Raw genomic sequence first — 13902 nt, forward strand, 5'->3', positions numbered from 1 at the left:
TGAAGAGGACCTAAAGAATTTCTTGTTGAGGGTGAAAGAGGAGAGCACAAAAGTAGGCTTGAAATTCAACATCAAAAAAACTAAGATCATGGCATCTGGCCCCATCACACCTTGGCAAATGGAAGGGGAAGACATGGAAGTAGTGACAGACTTCACTTTTCTGGGATCCAAGATCACTGCAGATGGTGACTGTAGCCATGAAATTAAAAGATGTTTGCTCCTTGGGAGGACAGCTATGGCGAACCTAGGCAGTATAATAAAAAGGAGACATCACCCTGCCAAGAAAAGTCTGTATAGTCAAAGCGGTATTCCCAGTAGTAATGTATGACTGTGAGAGTTGGACCATAAGGAAGGCCAAGCGCCGAATAGATGCTTTCGAGCTGTGGTGCTGGAGAAGAATCTTGAGAGTCCCTTGGACTGCAAAAAGATCAAATCACTCAGTCCGAAGGGAAATCAACCCAGATTGTTCCCTGGAAGGTCAGATGCTGAAGCTGTAGTTCAGATACTTTGGCCACCAAATGAGAAGGGAGCACTCAGTGGAGAAGATCCTGATGCTGGGAAAGACAGAAGACAAAAGAAGAAGGGGACGACAATAGATTAGTTGACTGGACAGGCTTACTGATGTAACTAACACGAATTTGAGCAGACTTCGAAGGATGGTGAAAGACAGGAGGGCCTGGTGTGACTTGGTCTATGGGGTCGCAAAGAGTCGGACTTGACTGCAACTGAACAACAACAAAGTCCCAATAGCAGTCCATGTGGAAGGCTTGCTTTGGTGTCTGCTGAACTGTCCATTTATCCTCCTCTCTGTATTCTGTTTAACCAAGTTTTAATCTAACTGTTCTACTTCATTTACCAAGTTTAACTTTTCAGCAGAGTAGAGAGAACAAGGGTTGAGCTGTGTCATGTCATGTTTGCTCTTACAAAGGTTTTAGATAGAATGGCATGAAGAGATCCTAGACTGAGTCAGAAACAGGAATATACCTAAGGGTCACTCAGCATGCATTGCATATTGTTCTTGAAAATGGTGGCTTGGATCTAGCAGAATGTGTTGGCAAAGGCAGGTTATTATTTATTTTATTTTACTTTGTTTACAGTCTGCCCTTCTCACCGAGACAATGAGAAAGTGTAACTCAGGTGTTAAACATGTGGCCTGTGGGTCGGATCCGGCTCGCAGAGGGCTCCAGTCAGGCCCTCCAGCAACTGACTGTGGTCTGCTTCATTCTCCCTTGCCTGCTGTGTTCGGTCGCCATTTTGTGTTTCTCTCCAGCAGTCAGCCAGCAAAGCAGCCTTTCATGGCTCCTTATCTCCCCCCTCCCTTTTCCCAAAGGGAGGAGGAAAGAGGAGGGACCTCAGCCAATGAAAGAGCCTAGCTCTATAGCTCTGCTGGGTGATTAAGTTTGCCAGACTCAATTAATCACCCTGCAGAGCTACTGAGCCCAGTCCCTCTTCCTTCTTGGCTGAGGCTCCTCCCTCTCCTTGTGCCCTGGGGGAAGGAAGGAAAGAGGCAGAGCTACCTTTACCCAGTCCTCACCATCAGAAGAAATACAAAGAGCACTTTTAAGACTAATGAGGTTTTATTGAAGGTATGAGTTTTTTGCCTTGCTACAGAGAGAGAGAGGAAGGGAGGGAGATTTGTTGGGGTTGTTATAGGTCCAGCTGGGTTCCCCTCATCTTTTTCATTGTATTCATGCCCTCCAGTCTTTCTCAATAGGAAAGTATGTGAACTATTTAGAAGAGAAATAGCAAGCTAGCATTAGGCTGAGAGTATGTGTGTCTAGTCCAGGTTTACCCGGGAAATTTCCATTGATTTTTCTTTCACATTTTCCTTTGATTGGGGATTTTGAATTTAGACTTCCCAGTTAGTAGGTTGATAATAATCATTGCACATGGCTGTCTCTGTTCTTGTACTGCCACATAGGAGTTGTAGTTATTTTTCTGGAGAAGACTATAGTTTTACAGACAAGCACATAGCCCTCAGTCTGTGCCATGGTATCTTCACATAATCTTGACCAGCACATGAAGCAACTTATGTACAAAAGCTCACAATGCCCAGCTGCTTCATGTTTTCCTCTGGGTCTGAGGCTCAAAGCATTGACTATGAGATCTTTGTAATGAATGTCTATAAATCAAAAGTAGGTTTTCAACTTATAGATGTGCACACTTGAACAACACTTGAACAGCATATTCAAGATTAATACAGCACAGACATTGTCTGCAGTTTTTGATGCAATAATTCATAGCAAGAGATGACATCAGACTGTAAAACAAAATATTGCAAGAGTATTAATGTTTTAAGTAAGAAAAAAAATTGTTTACCTGAGCCCCCTTTATACAGTTTATATCCGCTGTCTGGCATTACATTTTATGACACACATGGCCCAGCCCAACAAGGTCTCATTTATATGAAATCCGGCCCTCATAACAAATGAGTTTGACACCCTTGGTGTAACTCATTGCAGTCAGTAAGATGAGACATGTGATAACCCTTGTACTATTATTTTATTATTATTTACAGAATTTATATCCCACCTTCTGCTCTTACTGGGAAACTGTGTGCGAGTTATGTGTGTGTCAAGTTGCTTGCATCTTATGGCAACAATGATCTCTGTCATTGACAGCCTTGCTCAGGCCTTACAGACTTTCTCTGAGTCAAACCATCTCACATTAGGTCTTCCTCTTTTTCTATTGTCTTCAACTTTTCCTAGTATTATTGTCTCCTCCAGTGACTCTTGTTTTCGTCATAGGGTGACCAAAGTATGATAGCCTCAATTTAGTCATTTTAGCTTCTTCGGAGATTTCAGGTTTGAATGCTAGAGCTAAGTTTACAGAAATCTGAAACAAGCAGAGCATTAGACATGATTCAGAATGCACACTTTCCCTGTCTTTCTCCTCCACTACAGGAGTCATGGAATGCATGTGGATCTGCCACTTTAAAGAGCTACGCTGCAGAAGGAAGGGCAGGGTAATTTTGCTGGCTGCTTCTTACAGCTCCCTCATCCGTATGACAGCTTTCCCATGTGGGTCTGGCATTTTCAAGAATAATATTTCAGTGAGCCAAAAATTGCTGGTGGGAAAGGGACAATCCACCATCCACAGACAGGTTGAAGTTCCAAGCAATAATTGCTAAAGGAAAGTTTCTTTTAGGTATGATTAAATGTGTACAAAATTCTGAAGTTTTAAAATATTGATTTTAAAATTACCACAAAATATTATCACATTTTATATTACTATAGTTTATATTCACATAAAAGTCAGGATTACCAGCAGCTGTTATAGTATTATTAGCCACAGCTTTTCAAAAGCCTGTTCTCAAGTTGTGCCAGAAGAAATAAAAAGTAACAATACCTGCATTTAACTTTTATTACAAAACAGCATTTGCAACTTCAACAGTATAACTTCAGATGTCTGACTGGAGTATAATATGGAGCATAATATGGGAATGCACATGGCCTCTAGCTATTTGTATTTGTTCTACTTACTTTGTTGTCAGCTCCAGTTAAAATAAAATGTTCTGTCAACAAGGTCATCTTGAGGTCAAGCATAACTAAAGCTTCTTGATTTTCATCAGATAGAGCTACGGCATTGAATTGTGTGATGCTGATTCTTTTAGAACCACGTTCAGTTATGAAACCAAAACTCATAGTTTTTTTTTTTTTTTATTTCGAGCACATTTAGCTTGCCTTTCACTGGAACGTCTCAAGGCAAATGATAAAAAATTAAAAATATATAAATTGGCAGTCATACATAATTAAAAATGGAATGGTGGTACCAAAAACTCTCAATACCATCTTGCACAACTTTGAGAAGACTGTTTCATAAAATAGCAGCAGCTGGAGTTAGAGGGCACTAGAGCTGTCAGTAATCATCCTGAGTACCCTACAGGAGGAAAGTATCAATTGGTCCAAAAAGCAGAATTGCTGCATAGTTTGATACTAGGAGATGCAGTTCTACATGTACATGAGCCCCAGGCCATGACATTTCATAAGCAGCAGTCAGCTTTGAACTCAGAAATAAACTAGCAACCAATGCAGAAATCTCAAAACAGAAGTATGTGCCAGGTAGGTAATCCCTCTAGTAAGCAGTAGGGATGTGCCAAAAAAAAAGTATATCCCCTATGTGGATGGGGCCATTGGTGCCCATAGGGCATAATGGATAATCACTGTGTCCCACTGATTTTCCTCATCCCACCAAGTTTCTGAAATGTCCACAATATCTATGTTTTCTCCCAACACTAAGCATTCCAATTCTTGTAAAAACAAATACCAGCTAAAGCTTCTTATCACAATATGATACATTTTTAAAGAACAGTTTTGTAACCTAAATTAAGATAATAGAAATTACTAATTGTGCTGGACAAATATGTTAAAAATATTGTAAAGTTTTGAAAAATTAAAATAAATAATTTAAAAATTTTGCTTGCACAAGATCTTCTGCAATATCTAGTATTGTCAGTATGCAGTGGTTGCTCAAATCTTAGTGCAAGTAGAAACCTAAGTAGGAGTACAGTTAAGACCAACTTAGAGCAAGCAGCTACTGCAGTCTCTTTCTTGATTTCTACTTGCACAACTACTCTAGCACAAACAGAAATTTTGTGCTGGATCCAAACACTATCTGGCATAGATGGTATGCATGTCCTTTATCAGTGAAATAGTCTCTTACTGTAACACTTTAAAAACAAAAGATTTTAAATCAAGCATATTATTTGCCTGCAGAATATTACTTATTACTCCAGTTTTTATAGCTTCAATACTAAACTACTTTACTGCCCTTGCTGTTCTGATGTTGCATCTTGGACAGATGGTGATCCAGCAGTAATTCACTGGCAGCCTATTGTACCATTGTTTATTTACTTACGTTGTTTATAGTCTGACTTTCTCTCTGAGACTCAAGGTGCATTATATAAGTCAATACAATCAATAGGATAGGACATCCAATAAGCAATGTAATAGGATCAGGATTGCAGACATCTGAAATAAAACTGAAAGCATGAATATTTGCACAACACGTTAAATGATATAGAAATTAGACAGTACTATAATACATACAGCAACAGATAGTATGTTTTATACATTGGAGTATAGTCCACAGTCATTTTCCTTTTATTAAAACATCTTTCTGAACCATCCAATTATCATACAGCACCAATATCTGTGTAAAACTGCCCTCCTGAATTATCCAGTTTTGTTCAGTTTGTGCAATGCATGCTGCACCAACTGTAGTCAACAAGCTGACTTTAAGAGGAGACGTATGTAGAATGCATTACCATAGTCTAGTCTTGATATTACCATGGCATGGATCTAGGTGGAGATTGGCCAACTCAAGGATCATCTTCCAGGCTAAAAAGAGTTAGAAGAAAGCAGCTGTATTAACTTGTTTCTCCAGAAGTAATGTTGGATCTAATATAACTCTCATGCTCTTAACTGAGAATGAAATCCCATTACTGGTAATTTTCAGGGGAGTTTTAAGCTGAAAAGAAGTTTGAAAAGCCGACAGGAGATGAAATGTCTCTGGTTCGGGAGGACTCGTCTCAAAGAGATGAAGGGTTGGCTGCTATTTTTCTACCGGGTAACGGATCATAATTGTCTACTGTGATGGTGGCAAACATATGGACTGTCTGCCAGAGTCTCGAGGCGGCAGGAGGAAGGTGGCGGGCCTAGCTTGCCTGGGAAATTATAGATGTTTGTATGCAAATGCTAGAAGTGTTTGAAGTAAAATTGGTGAATTGGAATGTTTAGTGTTGGGAGAAAACATAGACATTGTGGGAATTTCAGAAACTTGGTGGAATGAGGAGAATCAGTGGGACTCGGTGATTCCTGGATATAAGTTATATTGGAAGGATAGGGAGGGAAGGGTTGGAGATGGGGTGGCTCTGTATGTCAGAGAGGATATACAGTCCAGTAAGACTGAGGTCAGAGAATTAGATTCCCTTTTAGAAATGCTTTGGGTTGAAATAGAGGCCCCAAAAGGAAATTTAACTATGGGAGTTTGTTATCGCCCACCAAATCAAAAGAGAGAGGACTATTATAATATGATGGAAGGCTTAAAGATAGTGGCTAAACATAAAAACTATGTCGTAATAGGTGATTTTAACTACCTGCAGATTGATTGGGTCAATATGTGTTCTGGTCGAGAGAAAGAGATTGAGTTTCTTGATGCTCTCAGTGACTGTGCTATGGAGCAGATGGTCTCAGAACCTACCAGGGGTGGGGCGATCCTGGATTTGGTCCTAAGTAATGCCCAAGACTTGGTGAGAGATGTAAAAGTGATTGCGCCACTTGGTGAGAGATGTAAAAGTGATTGCGCCACTTGGGAGCAGTGACCATAATGTTATTGATTTCACCGTTTGTATAAATAGGGAGTTGCCCAAAAAGACCGCCACAACCATGTTTAACTTTAAAAGGGGTAAATTCACTGAGGTGAGGAGGAAACTGAAAGGAAAGGTAAATACAGTCAAAACCCTTGGGGAAGCTTGGAGACTATTTAAAACTATAATCCTAGAAGCTCAGATAAAATACATACCGCAAGTTAGGAGAGGCACAAACAGGCATAAGAAAAGGCCTACATGGTGGTGACAAGAGAGGAGGTCCTATGACTGATAGACGAATTAAAAACTAATAAGTCACCGGGTCCGGATGGCATACATCCGAGAGTTCTGAAAGAACTCAAAGTTGAACTTGTGGATCTTCTAACAAAAATCTGTAATCTTTCATTGAAATCTGCCTCCGTTCCTGAGGACTGGAAGGTAGCAAATGTCACCCCCATCTTTAAAAAGGGTTCCAGAGGAGATCCGGGAAATTACAGGCCAGTCAGTTTGACTTCAATACCAGGATAGTTGGTAGAAAGCATTATCAAGGACAGAATGAGTAGGCACATTGATGAACACGGGTTATTGAGGAAGACTCAGCATGGGTTCTGCAAGGGAAGATCTTGCCTCACTAACCTGTTACATTTCTTTGAGGGGGTGAACAAACATGTGGACAAAGGAGACCCGATAGATGTTGTTTACCTTGACTTCCAGAAAGCTTTTGATAAAGTTCCTCATCAAAGGCTCCTTAGAAAGCTTGAGAGTCATGGAGTAAAAGGACAGGTCCTCTTGTGGATCAAAAACTGGCTGAGTAATAGGAAGCAGAGAGTGAGTAAATGGGCAGTCTTCGCAGTGGAGGACAGTAAGCAGTGGGGTGCCACAGGGCTCGGTACTGGGTCCCATGCTCTTTAACTTGTTCATAAATGATTTAGAGTTGGGAGTGAGCAGTGAAGTGGCCAAGTTTGCGGATGACACTAAATTGTTCAGGGTGGTGAGAACCAGAGAGGATTGTGAGGCACTCCAAAGGGATCTGTTGAGGCTGGGTGAGTGGGCGTCAACATGGCAGATGCAGTTCAATGTGGCCAAGTGCAAAGTAATGCACACTGGGGCCAAGAATCCCAGCTACAAATACAAGTTGATGGGGTGTGAACTGGCAGAGACTGACCAAGAGAGAGATCTTGGGGTCGGGGTAGATAACTCACTGAAAATGTCAAGACAGTGTGCGTTTGCAATAAAAAAGGCCAACGCCATGTTGGGAATTATTAGGAAGGGAATTGAAAACAAATCAGCCAGTATCATAATGCCCCTGTATAAATCGATGGTGCGGTTTCATTTGGAGTACTGTGTGCAGTTCTGGTCGCCGCACCTCAAAAAGGATATTATAGCATTGGAGAAAGTCCAGAAAAGGGCAACTAGAATGATTAAAGGGCTGGAACACTTTCCCTATGAAGAAAGGTTGAAACGCTTGGGACTCTTTAGCTTGGAGAAACGTCGACTGTGGGGTGACATGATAGAGGTTTACAAGATAATGCATGGGATGGAGAAAGTAGAGAAAGAAGTACTTTTCTCCCTTTCTCACAATACAAGAACTCGTGGGCATTCGATGAAATTGCTGAGCAGACAGGTTAAAACGGATAAAAGGAAATACTTCTTCACCCAAAGGGTGATTAACATGTGGAATTCACTGCCACAGGAGGTGGTGACGGCCACAAGCATAGCCACCTTCAAGAGGGGTTTAGATAAAAATATGGAGCAGAGGTCCCATCAGTGGCTATTAGCCACAGTGTGTGTGTGTGTGTGTATAATTTTTTTTTTTGCCACTGTGTGACACAGAGTGTTGGACTGGATGGGCCATTGCCCTGATCTAACATGGCTTCTCTTATGTTCTTATGTTGTGTTTATTTTTGGCTACTGATAAACCTAAGTTTGAATAAATGCTGATATTATTCAGCTTTTATTCAGGCACGGCTTGGAGAGTTCACTTGGTGAGTTCACTCATTGCGTTGGAGAAGGGATGTAAAGAGGATCTCCAAGCCATGCTGCTGCCATGGCGGTGGTGGCACAACTGGGCAAGTGAACTCAGAAGAGCCTTTTTGCCCTGCATTGAAAGTAATAGAAGATAGGGGCACCTCCTTTGGGGGCCCACAGAATTGGACCTCCTTGTCCAATCTTTTTAAAACTTGGGGAGAGGGGGTTGAGAGGCAAATTTGATGCTGCAAATTTGGTGCCTCTACCTCAACAAACAGCTTTCCCAGAGCCCCAAATTAATTCATGGATATAGATTATATCGGAAGGGTTGGAGGTGGGGTGGCTCTATATCTCAGAGAGGGTATACAGTCCAGTAAGATTGAGAGGGTAAGAGAATTAGATTCGCTTCTGAAAATGCTATGGGTTGAATTAGTGGGCCCAAAAGAAAATTTAACTCTAGGAGTTTGTTATAGCTCACCAGATCAAAAGATAGAGGATGATTATAAAATGACGAAAGGATTAAAGATAGCAGCTGGACAAAATAACTGTGTTGTAATAGGTTATTTTAACTATCCACATATTGATTGTGTTCAAGTTGGGAGAAAGAGATTGAGTTTCTAGACACTCAATGACTGTGCTATGGAGCAGATGGTCACAGAACCTACCAGGGGAGAGGCATTCCTGGCCTTGGTCCTAAGTACTGCCCAAAACCTGGTGAGAAATGTAAAAGTGATTGCCATGCTTGGGAACGGTGACCATATTGTTATTGAGTTCAACACTTATTTAGTATCTAGGGAGTTGCCCGAAAAGACCAACACAACCACTTTTAACTTTAAAAGGGGTAACTTCCCTGAAATGAGGGGGCACGTGAGGAGGAAACTGAAAGGAAAGGTAAAATGGGTCAAAAGTTCCTCATCAAAGGCTTCTAAGTAAGCTCAAGAGTCATGGAGTAAAAGGACAAATCCTCTTGTGGATCAAAAACTGGCTAATTAATAGGAAACAGAGTATCAATGGGCAATTTTCACCATGGAGGGTGGTAAGCAGTGGAGTACCGCTGGGCTCAGTACTGGGTCCAATGCTTTTTAACTTGTTCATTAATGATTTGGAGTTGGGAGTAAGCAACGAAGTGGCTGAGTTTGCAGATGACACTAAATTGTTCAGGGTGGTGAGAACCAGGGGGGATTGTGAGGCACTCCAAAGTGATCTTTCCAGGCTGGGTGAGTGTGCGTCAATGTGGCAAATGAGGTTCATCGTGGGCAAGTGTAAAGTAATGTACATTGAGGACAAAAATCCAATTATTAATACATGTTGACGGGTTTGAACTGGCGGAAACTGAGCAAGAGAGAGAATTGGGAGTCATGGTAGATACTCACTGAAAATGTCAAGACAGTGTGCAACTGCATTTTAAAAAGGCCAACACTATGCTGGGGATTATTATAAAGGGAATTGAAAACAAATCGGCCAGTATCATAATGCCATTGTATAAATTGACGGGGCAGCCTCCTTTGGAATATTGTGAACAATTCTGGTCACCATACCTCAAAAAAGATATTCTAGCGTTGGAAAAAGTACAAAAAAGGGCAACTAGAATGATTCAAGGGTTGGAACACTTTCCGTATAAAGAAACGTTAAAGCACTTGGGGCTCTTTAGCTTGAAGAAACGTCGACTGAGTGGTGACATGATAGAGGTTTACAAGATTATGCATGTGGTAGAGAAGGTAGAGAAAGAAATACTTTCCTCCCTTTCTCACAATACAAAGAACTCATGGACACTCAATGAAATTGCTGAGCAGTCGGGTTAGAACAGATAAAAGGAAGTACTTCTTCACCCAAAGAGTGATTAACACATGGAATTAACTGCCACAGGAGGTGGTGGCAACTACAAGCACAGACAGCTTCAAGAGGAGATTGAATTAACATATGGAGCAGCTGTCCATCTGTGATTATTAGTCACAAGGTTTAGATGGAACCAATTGCCTTTAACCAATGTGTTGTGCAAGCAGAATTGTACTATATTCATTTATGTTTCTGCTTCCACATCGCTGGATCCAAGCAGATATCTCTCACTCTGAAAAAGTTTGGGACACAGATCATTAAAAGTTTACTTTAGCTCTAGATTCCATAGCTAAGTTCAGAGAAAATGTTATCAATCTGTCTTGACTGTCCAGGGCTTTATTTTGAACAGGAATGCACAGGAACGCAGTTCCAGCTGGCTTGGTGTCAGGGGGTGTGGCCTAATATGTTAATGAGTTCCTGCTGGGTCTTTTCTACAAAAAAAGCCCCATATGAAACAATGGTGATATCGGGGGTGTGGCCTAATATGCAAATGAGTTCCTGCTGGGCTTTTTCTACAAAGCCCTGAGAGAAGTTGTAAAGATGAGTATTTATAATTCTTGCAAAGTACCAGAATAATTAATTAAGAATAATAATAATACATTTTATTTATATCCAATGAACAATATTTTCAGAGCTATATTCCAATATATTATTTTTCCTCCCAGAACATTCCAGATGTTGATGAAGAAGGATATAGCATTAAACCAGAAACTAGTCAGAATATCCTTTTGATTGTTATGCTTTGTAATTGCTGTGTGTTTGTATCTGCACAGAGCAGTAATATTATTGACAAATATACTTTTACCTTAACTGGGAATAACATACCAAAGAGAACGACTTCTATTCATCAAGTGATTCTGACTCTGAAGACTATGAACCAAGGAAGTTCCATGTGGAAATTAAACCTGTACAGCCAACCAGTAGTTCTCATTATACTATGCCTTCATTGGATGAACTAAAAGAATCAATAGGAAACATCACACTTTCACCAGCAATATCTGTAAGTAATCCATGCACAAGTAGTCCATATAAAAGATACTAAATAATTATAATAATTATTCTGCAAGCATTTTAATCTGTTTTGTTTACATTCAACAAGAAATTACCTACTCCATGAATTGTAGCATTCCTCTATCTTAACTGGATTTTAATGAGCTTCATTGAACAAAGACAATATTTTTGGATATCAGGCTTCTGGAGCAGAAGCAAAGCTTCCGTAATTGTCCTTTTCATATAACATATTAGGAATACAATAGCTGAGTAAAGTGCCCTGACCTAGATTGCCCAGGCAAGCCCAGTCTTGTCAGATCTCAGAAGCTAAGCAGGGCCAATCCTGGCGAGTATTTGGATGGGAAATTTCCAAGGAATACCAGGGCTGGAACACAGCGGCAAGCAAGCAGGCCACTTCTCTGAAACATCCAAGCCTCCTAGGGGCTGCTAGAAATCAGCCATAACTTCCAGCTGTGTATGCAGGCAAAAAAAGTTCACAAATACACCCCCCAAAAAAGTTCAGTAAAGCTGTCTTTGTTCTGAAAGAAATAACAAAATCAAATATATGTTGGCAAGAGAAGTTCTGTTCAAAAACCAGTCCCCCAGTTTCTGAACATATGTTCTACAGATTTGTGCTATGCAGCCTCCTGTTCAGTGTTCCTGTACTAATGAGCAGAAGATTGTAGGAAATGGACTTTAAATGAGGTTCTTATTTATTAATCATACCAATTTGAATGCTGAATTCTGTCTCTTAATTTTTTATTGTATAAATAATGCTGTGTGACATAACAGAACATTTGTCTGGCATAGTCCTTTCCCTTGCCTGATGTGCTTTGTTGGATTCCTATACTTTTTAAAAATGTCCTCTGAAAAGTTACAACCCCTACCCCACCCCACCCCCCAAAAAGAATCAGGTTACTGTCATGTATACCATCATATATTTTCAATGGCAGTTACAGCTTGATTTGGACAAGTACCTGGCTGCCACTAGGAATCTCTCATCTCAATCTCAGGTAGCTTCAGACTAGGGAAAGCTAAAATCCCAGAACCCAGATTTTGCTATCCCATTCTGTCCCTTGTCTTTCTTTCTGTTTGAGTAACTGTCCCTTTTGTGAGGCAGATTTTATTTATGATTTTTTTTCTAAAGATAAGAGTTTAAAATTTCCATCTTTCAGTGTTGTTAGTAATTGATGTGTATTGAATTGCTTGTATGTCAAATTTTAGCTGCTCTAGTGTTAAACAAATACCTTGATTATTTGAATATTCCCATTAGTAAGACCAATGGACTGTAGATGATGATCTAGTGTTGTGGTATGGGAGATTTACTGTGGGGGGGATGTCATTGAAATTTCTGAGAATACCTTCTTTAAGGCTTAAACCTGTGATTTAGGTTTAGGATTGTTATATTTCAAATTCTATAGTGGTCGTAAATATACAGAATCTGACATAATTAACTCTGTTCTCTCCCCTCTTGCTTTTTTGACATCAGAGACACAGTCCTGTAAGTATTAAACTGCATTTAACTGACAATATTACCTTAATAAAGATTTAGTAGTCTGGGCTGATGATTATACTGAGATCTGTGCAGTTTTCCATAGCAATGTGCAGTTTTCCTAAATCTAATACATTAAACTTGTTAATTTAATTTGGTGTCATAAAGTAACTGAAATTTTGACCTATAATAAACTTCTCCTTGTCTTGACATTCAGACAGAAAACACACCCCTAGCTGCACTAGAAGACACTTTCTGGCTTGGGTTGTGTAATAGCTGAAGGAATCTCAGGTTTCCAATATGTAGCTGAATTTCCATGATTTTAAACTTATCTTTAAGCTCAGTCTGCAATAATATATCTCAATTGGGGGGGGGGACCTTTTACCATATATATTTGTCTTCCACCTTTTTTATTCTTCTTCCTTCTCTTTGATTTTTTTTTTGCTTCCTGGTTTCTTTTTTTCTTCCCTACTACACCCCCATTTATATTTAAAAATGTAAGCAAAAATGAAAAAGGTTGTGATACTGTTATCACTGCTTACTTGAGGTAAGGTCATATCTGGTGAAATCAAGCTCGTTAAAATACATATCAACCACAATACTTACACTACATTTGCTAAATGTTCATATGAATTAATCCTCTCAGTTGTACAGGAGAAGTTAATTCACCTTTATTTTCCTTTCCTATCTCTCGTTTATCAACCGTCTACTTTCATGTCAGCTCAGTACAGGTCTATTTATGGTAGATTCTCACTGTTTGGTCCCCTGCACTCAAACCCAGATTGGTGTAGTGGTTAAGTTTGTGGACTCTAATTTGGGAAAGCCTTGCTCCTCCACATGCAGCTGCTTGTGTGACCTTGGGTCAGTCACAAGTTTCAGCAGATCTCTCAGCTCCACCTACCTCACAGGGTGTCTGTTGTGGGAAGTGGAAGGGAAGGAGATTGTAAACCACTCTGAGACTCCAAATGAAGGGTGGGGTATAAATCCATTCTCCTCCTCCTCCTCCTTTTCCTTCTTCTCTTTCTCCTCCTCCCCCTTCGCCCCTCTTCTTTGTTGTACATGGCAAATTACCTCAGGTGCATGGTTTGTCTCCTCTTTGTTGCAAGCTGCTATGAACTGTGGTTTGTCATAGAGTAGAGAAAAACCAAAGAAGAATGGTTGATCCAACTGGCAAGTCATTTAAACCATTTTTTCAGCAGTTGCAAGCAACCACCAGTATAAGGACATCCTGCAGGAAACAGTTTTCAGTCTATTATATCAACCAAAAAGTCATTTTCCAAACTAAATTCCCAAAGATCTAACTCATATA

General features: G+C 40.1%; 1 protein-coding gene across 1 annotated transcript in view; it reads left to right on the forward strand.

Annotated features, from left to right (window-relative positions):
- LOC132569580 (F-BAR domain only protein 2) overlaps positions 1–13902 on the forward strand; it is a 129774-nt gene that overhangs the window by 67398 nt on the left and 48474 nt on the right. The window contains exons 12-14 of the mRNA XM_060235796.1: positions 10777–10834; positions 10933–11111; positions 12591–12602. Of these exons, the coding sequence (XP_060091779.1) occupies positions 10777–10834; positions 10933–11111; positions 12591–12602 (249 nt within the window). The remainder of the gene's footprint in view (positions 1–10776; positions 10835–10932; positions 11112–12590; positions 12603–13902) is intronic.

The sequence above is a fragment of the Heteronotia binoei genome, chromosome 4, assembly GCF_032191835.1.
Source record: "Heteronotia binoei isolate CCM8104 ecotype False Entrance Well chromosome 4, APGP_CSIRO_Hbin_v1, whole genome shotgun sequence".
In the NCBI taxonomy this organism is placed as follows: Eukaryota; Metazoa; Chordata; class Lepidosauria; order Squamata; family Gekkonidae; genus Heteronotia; species Heteronotia binoei.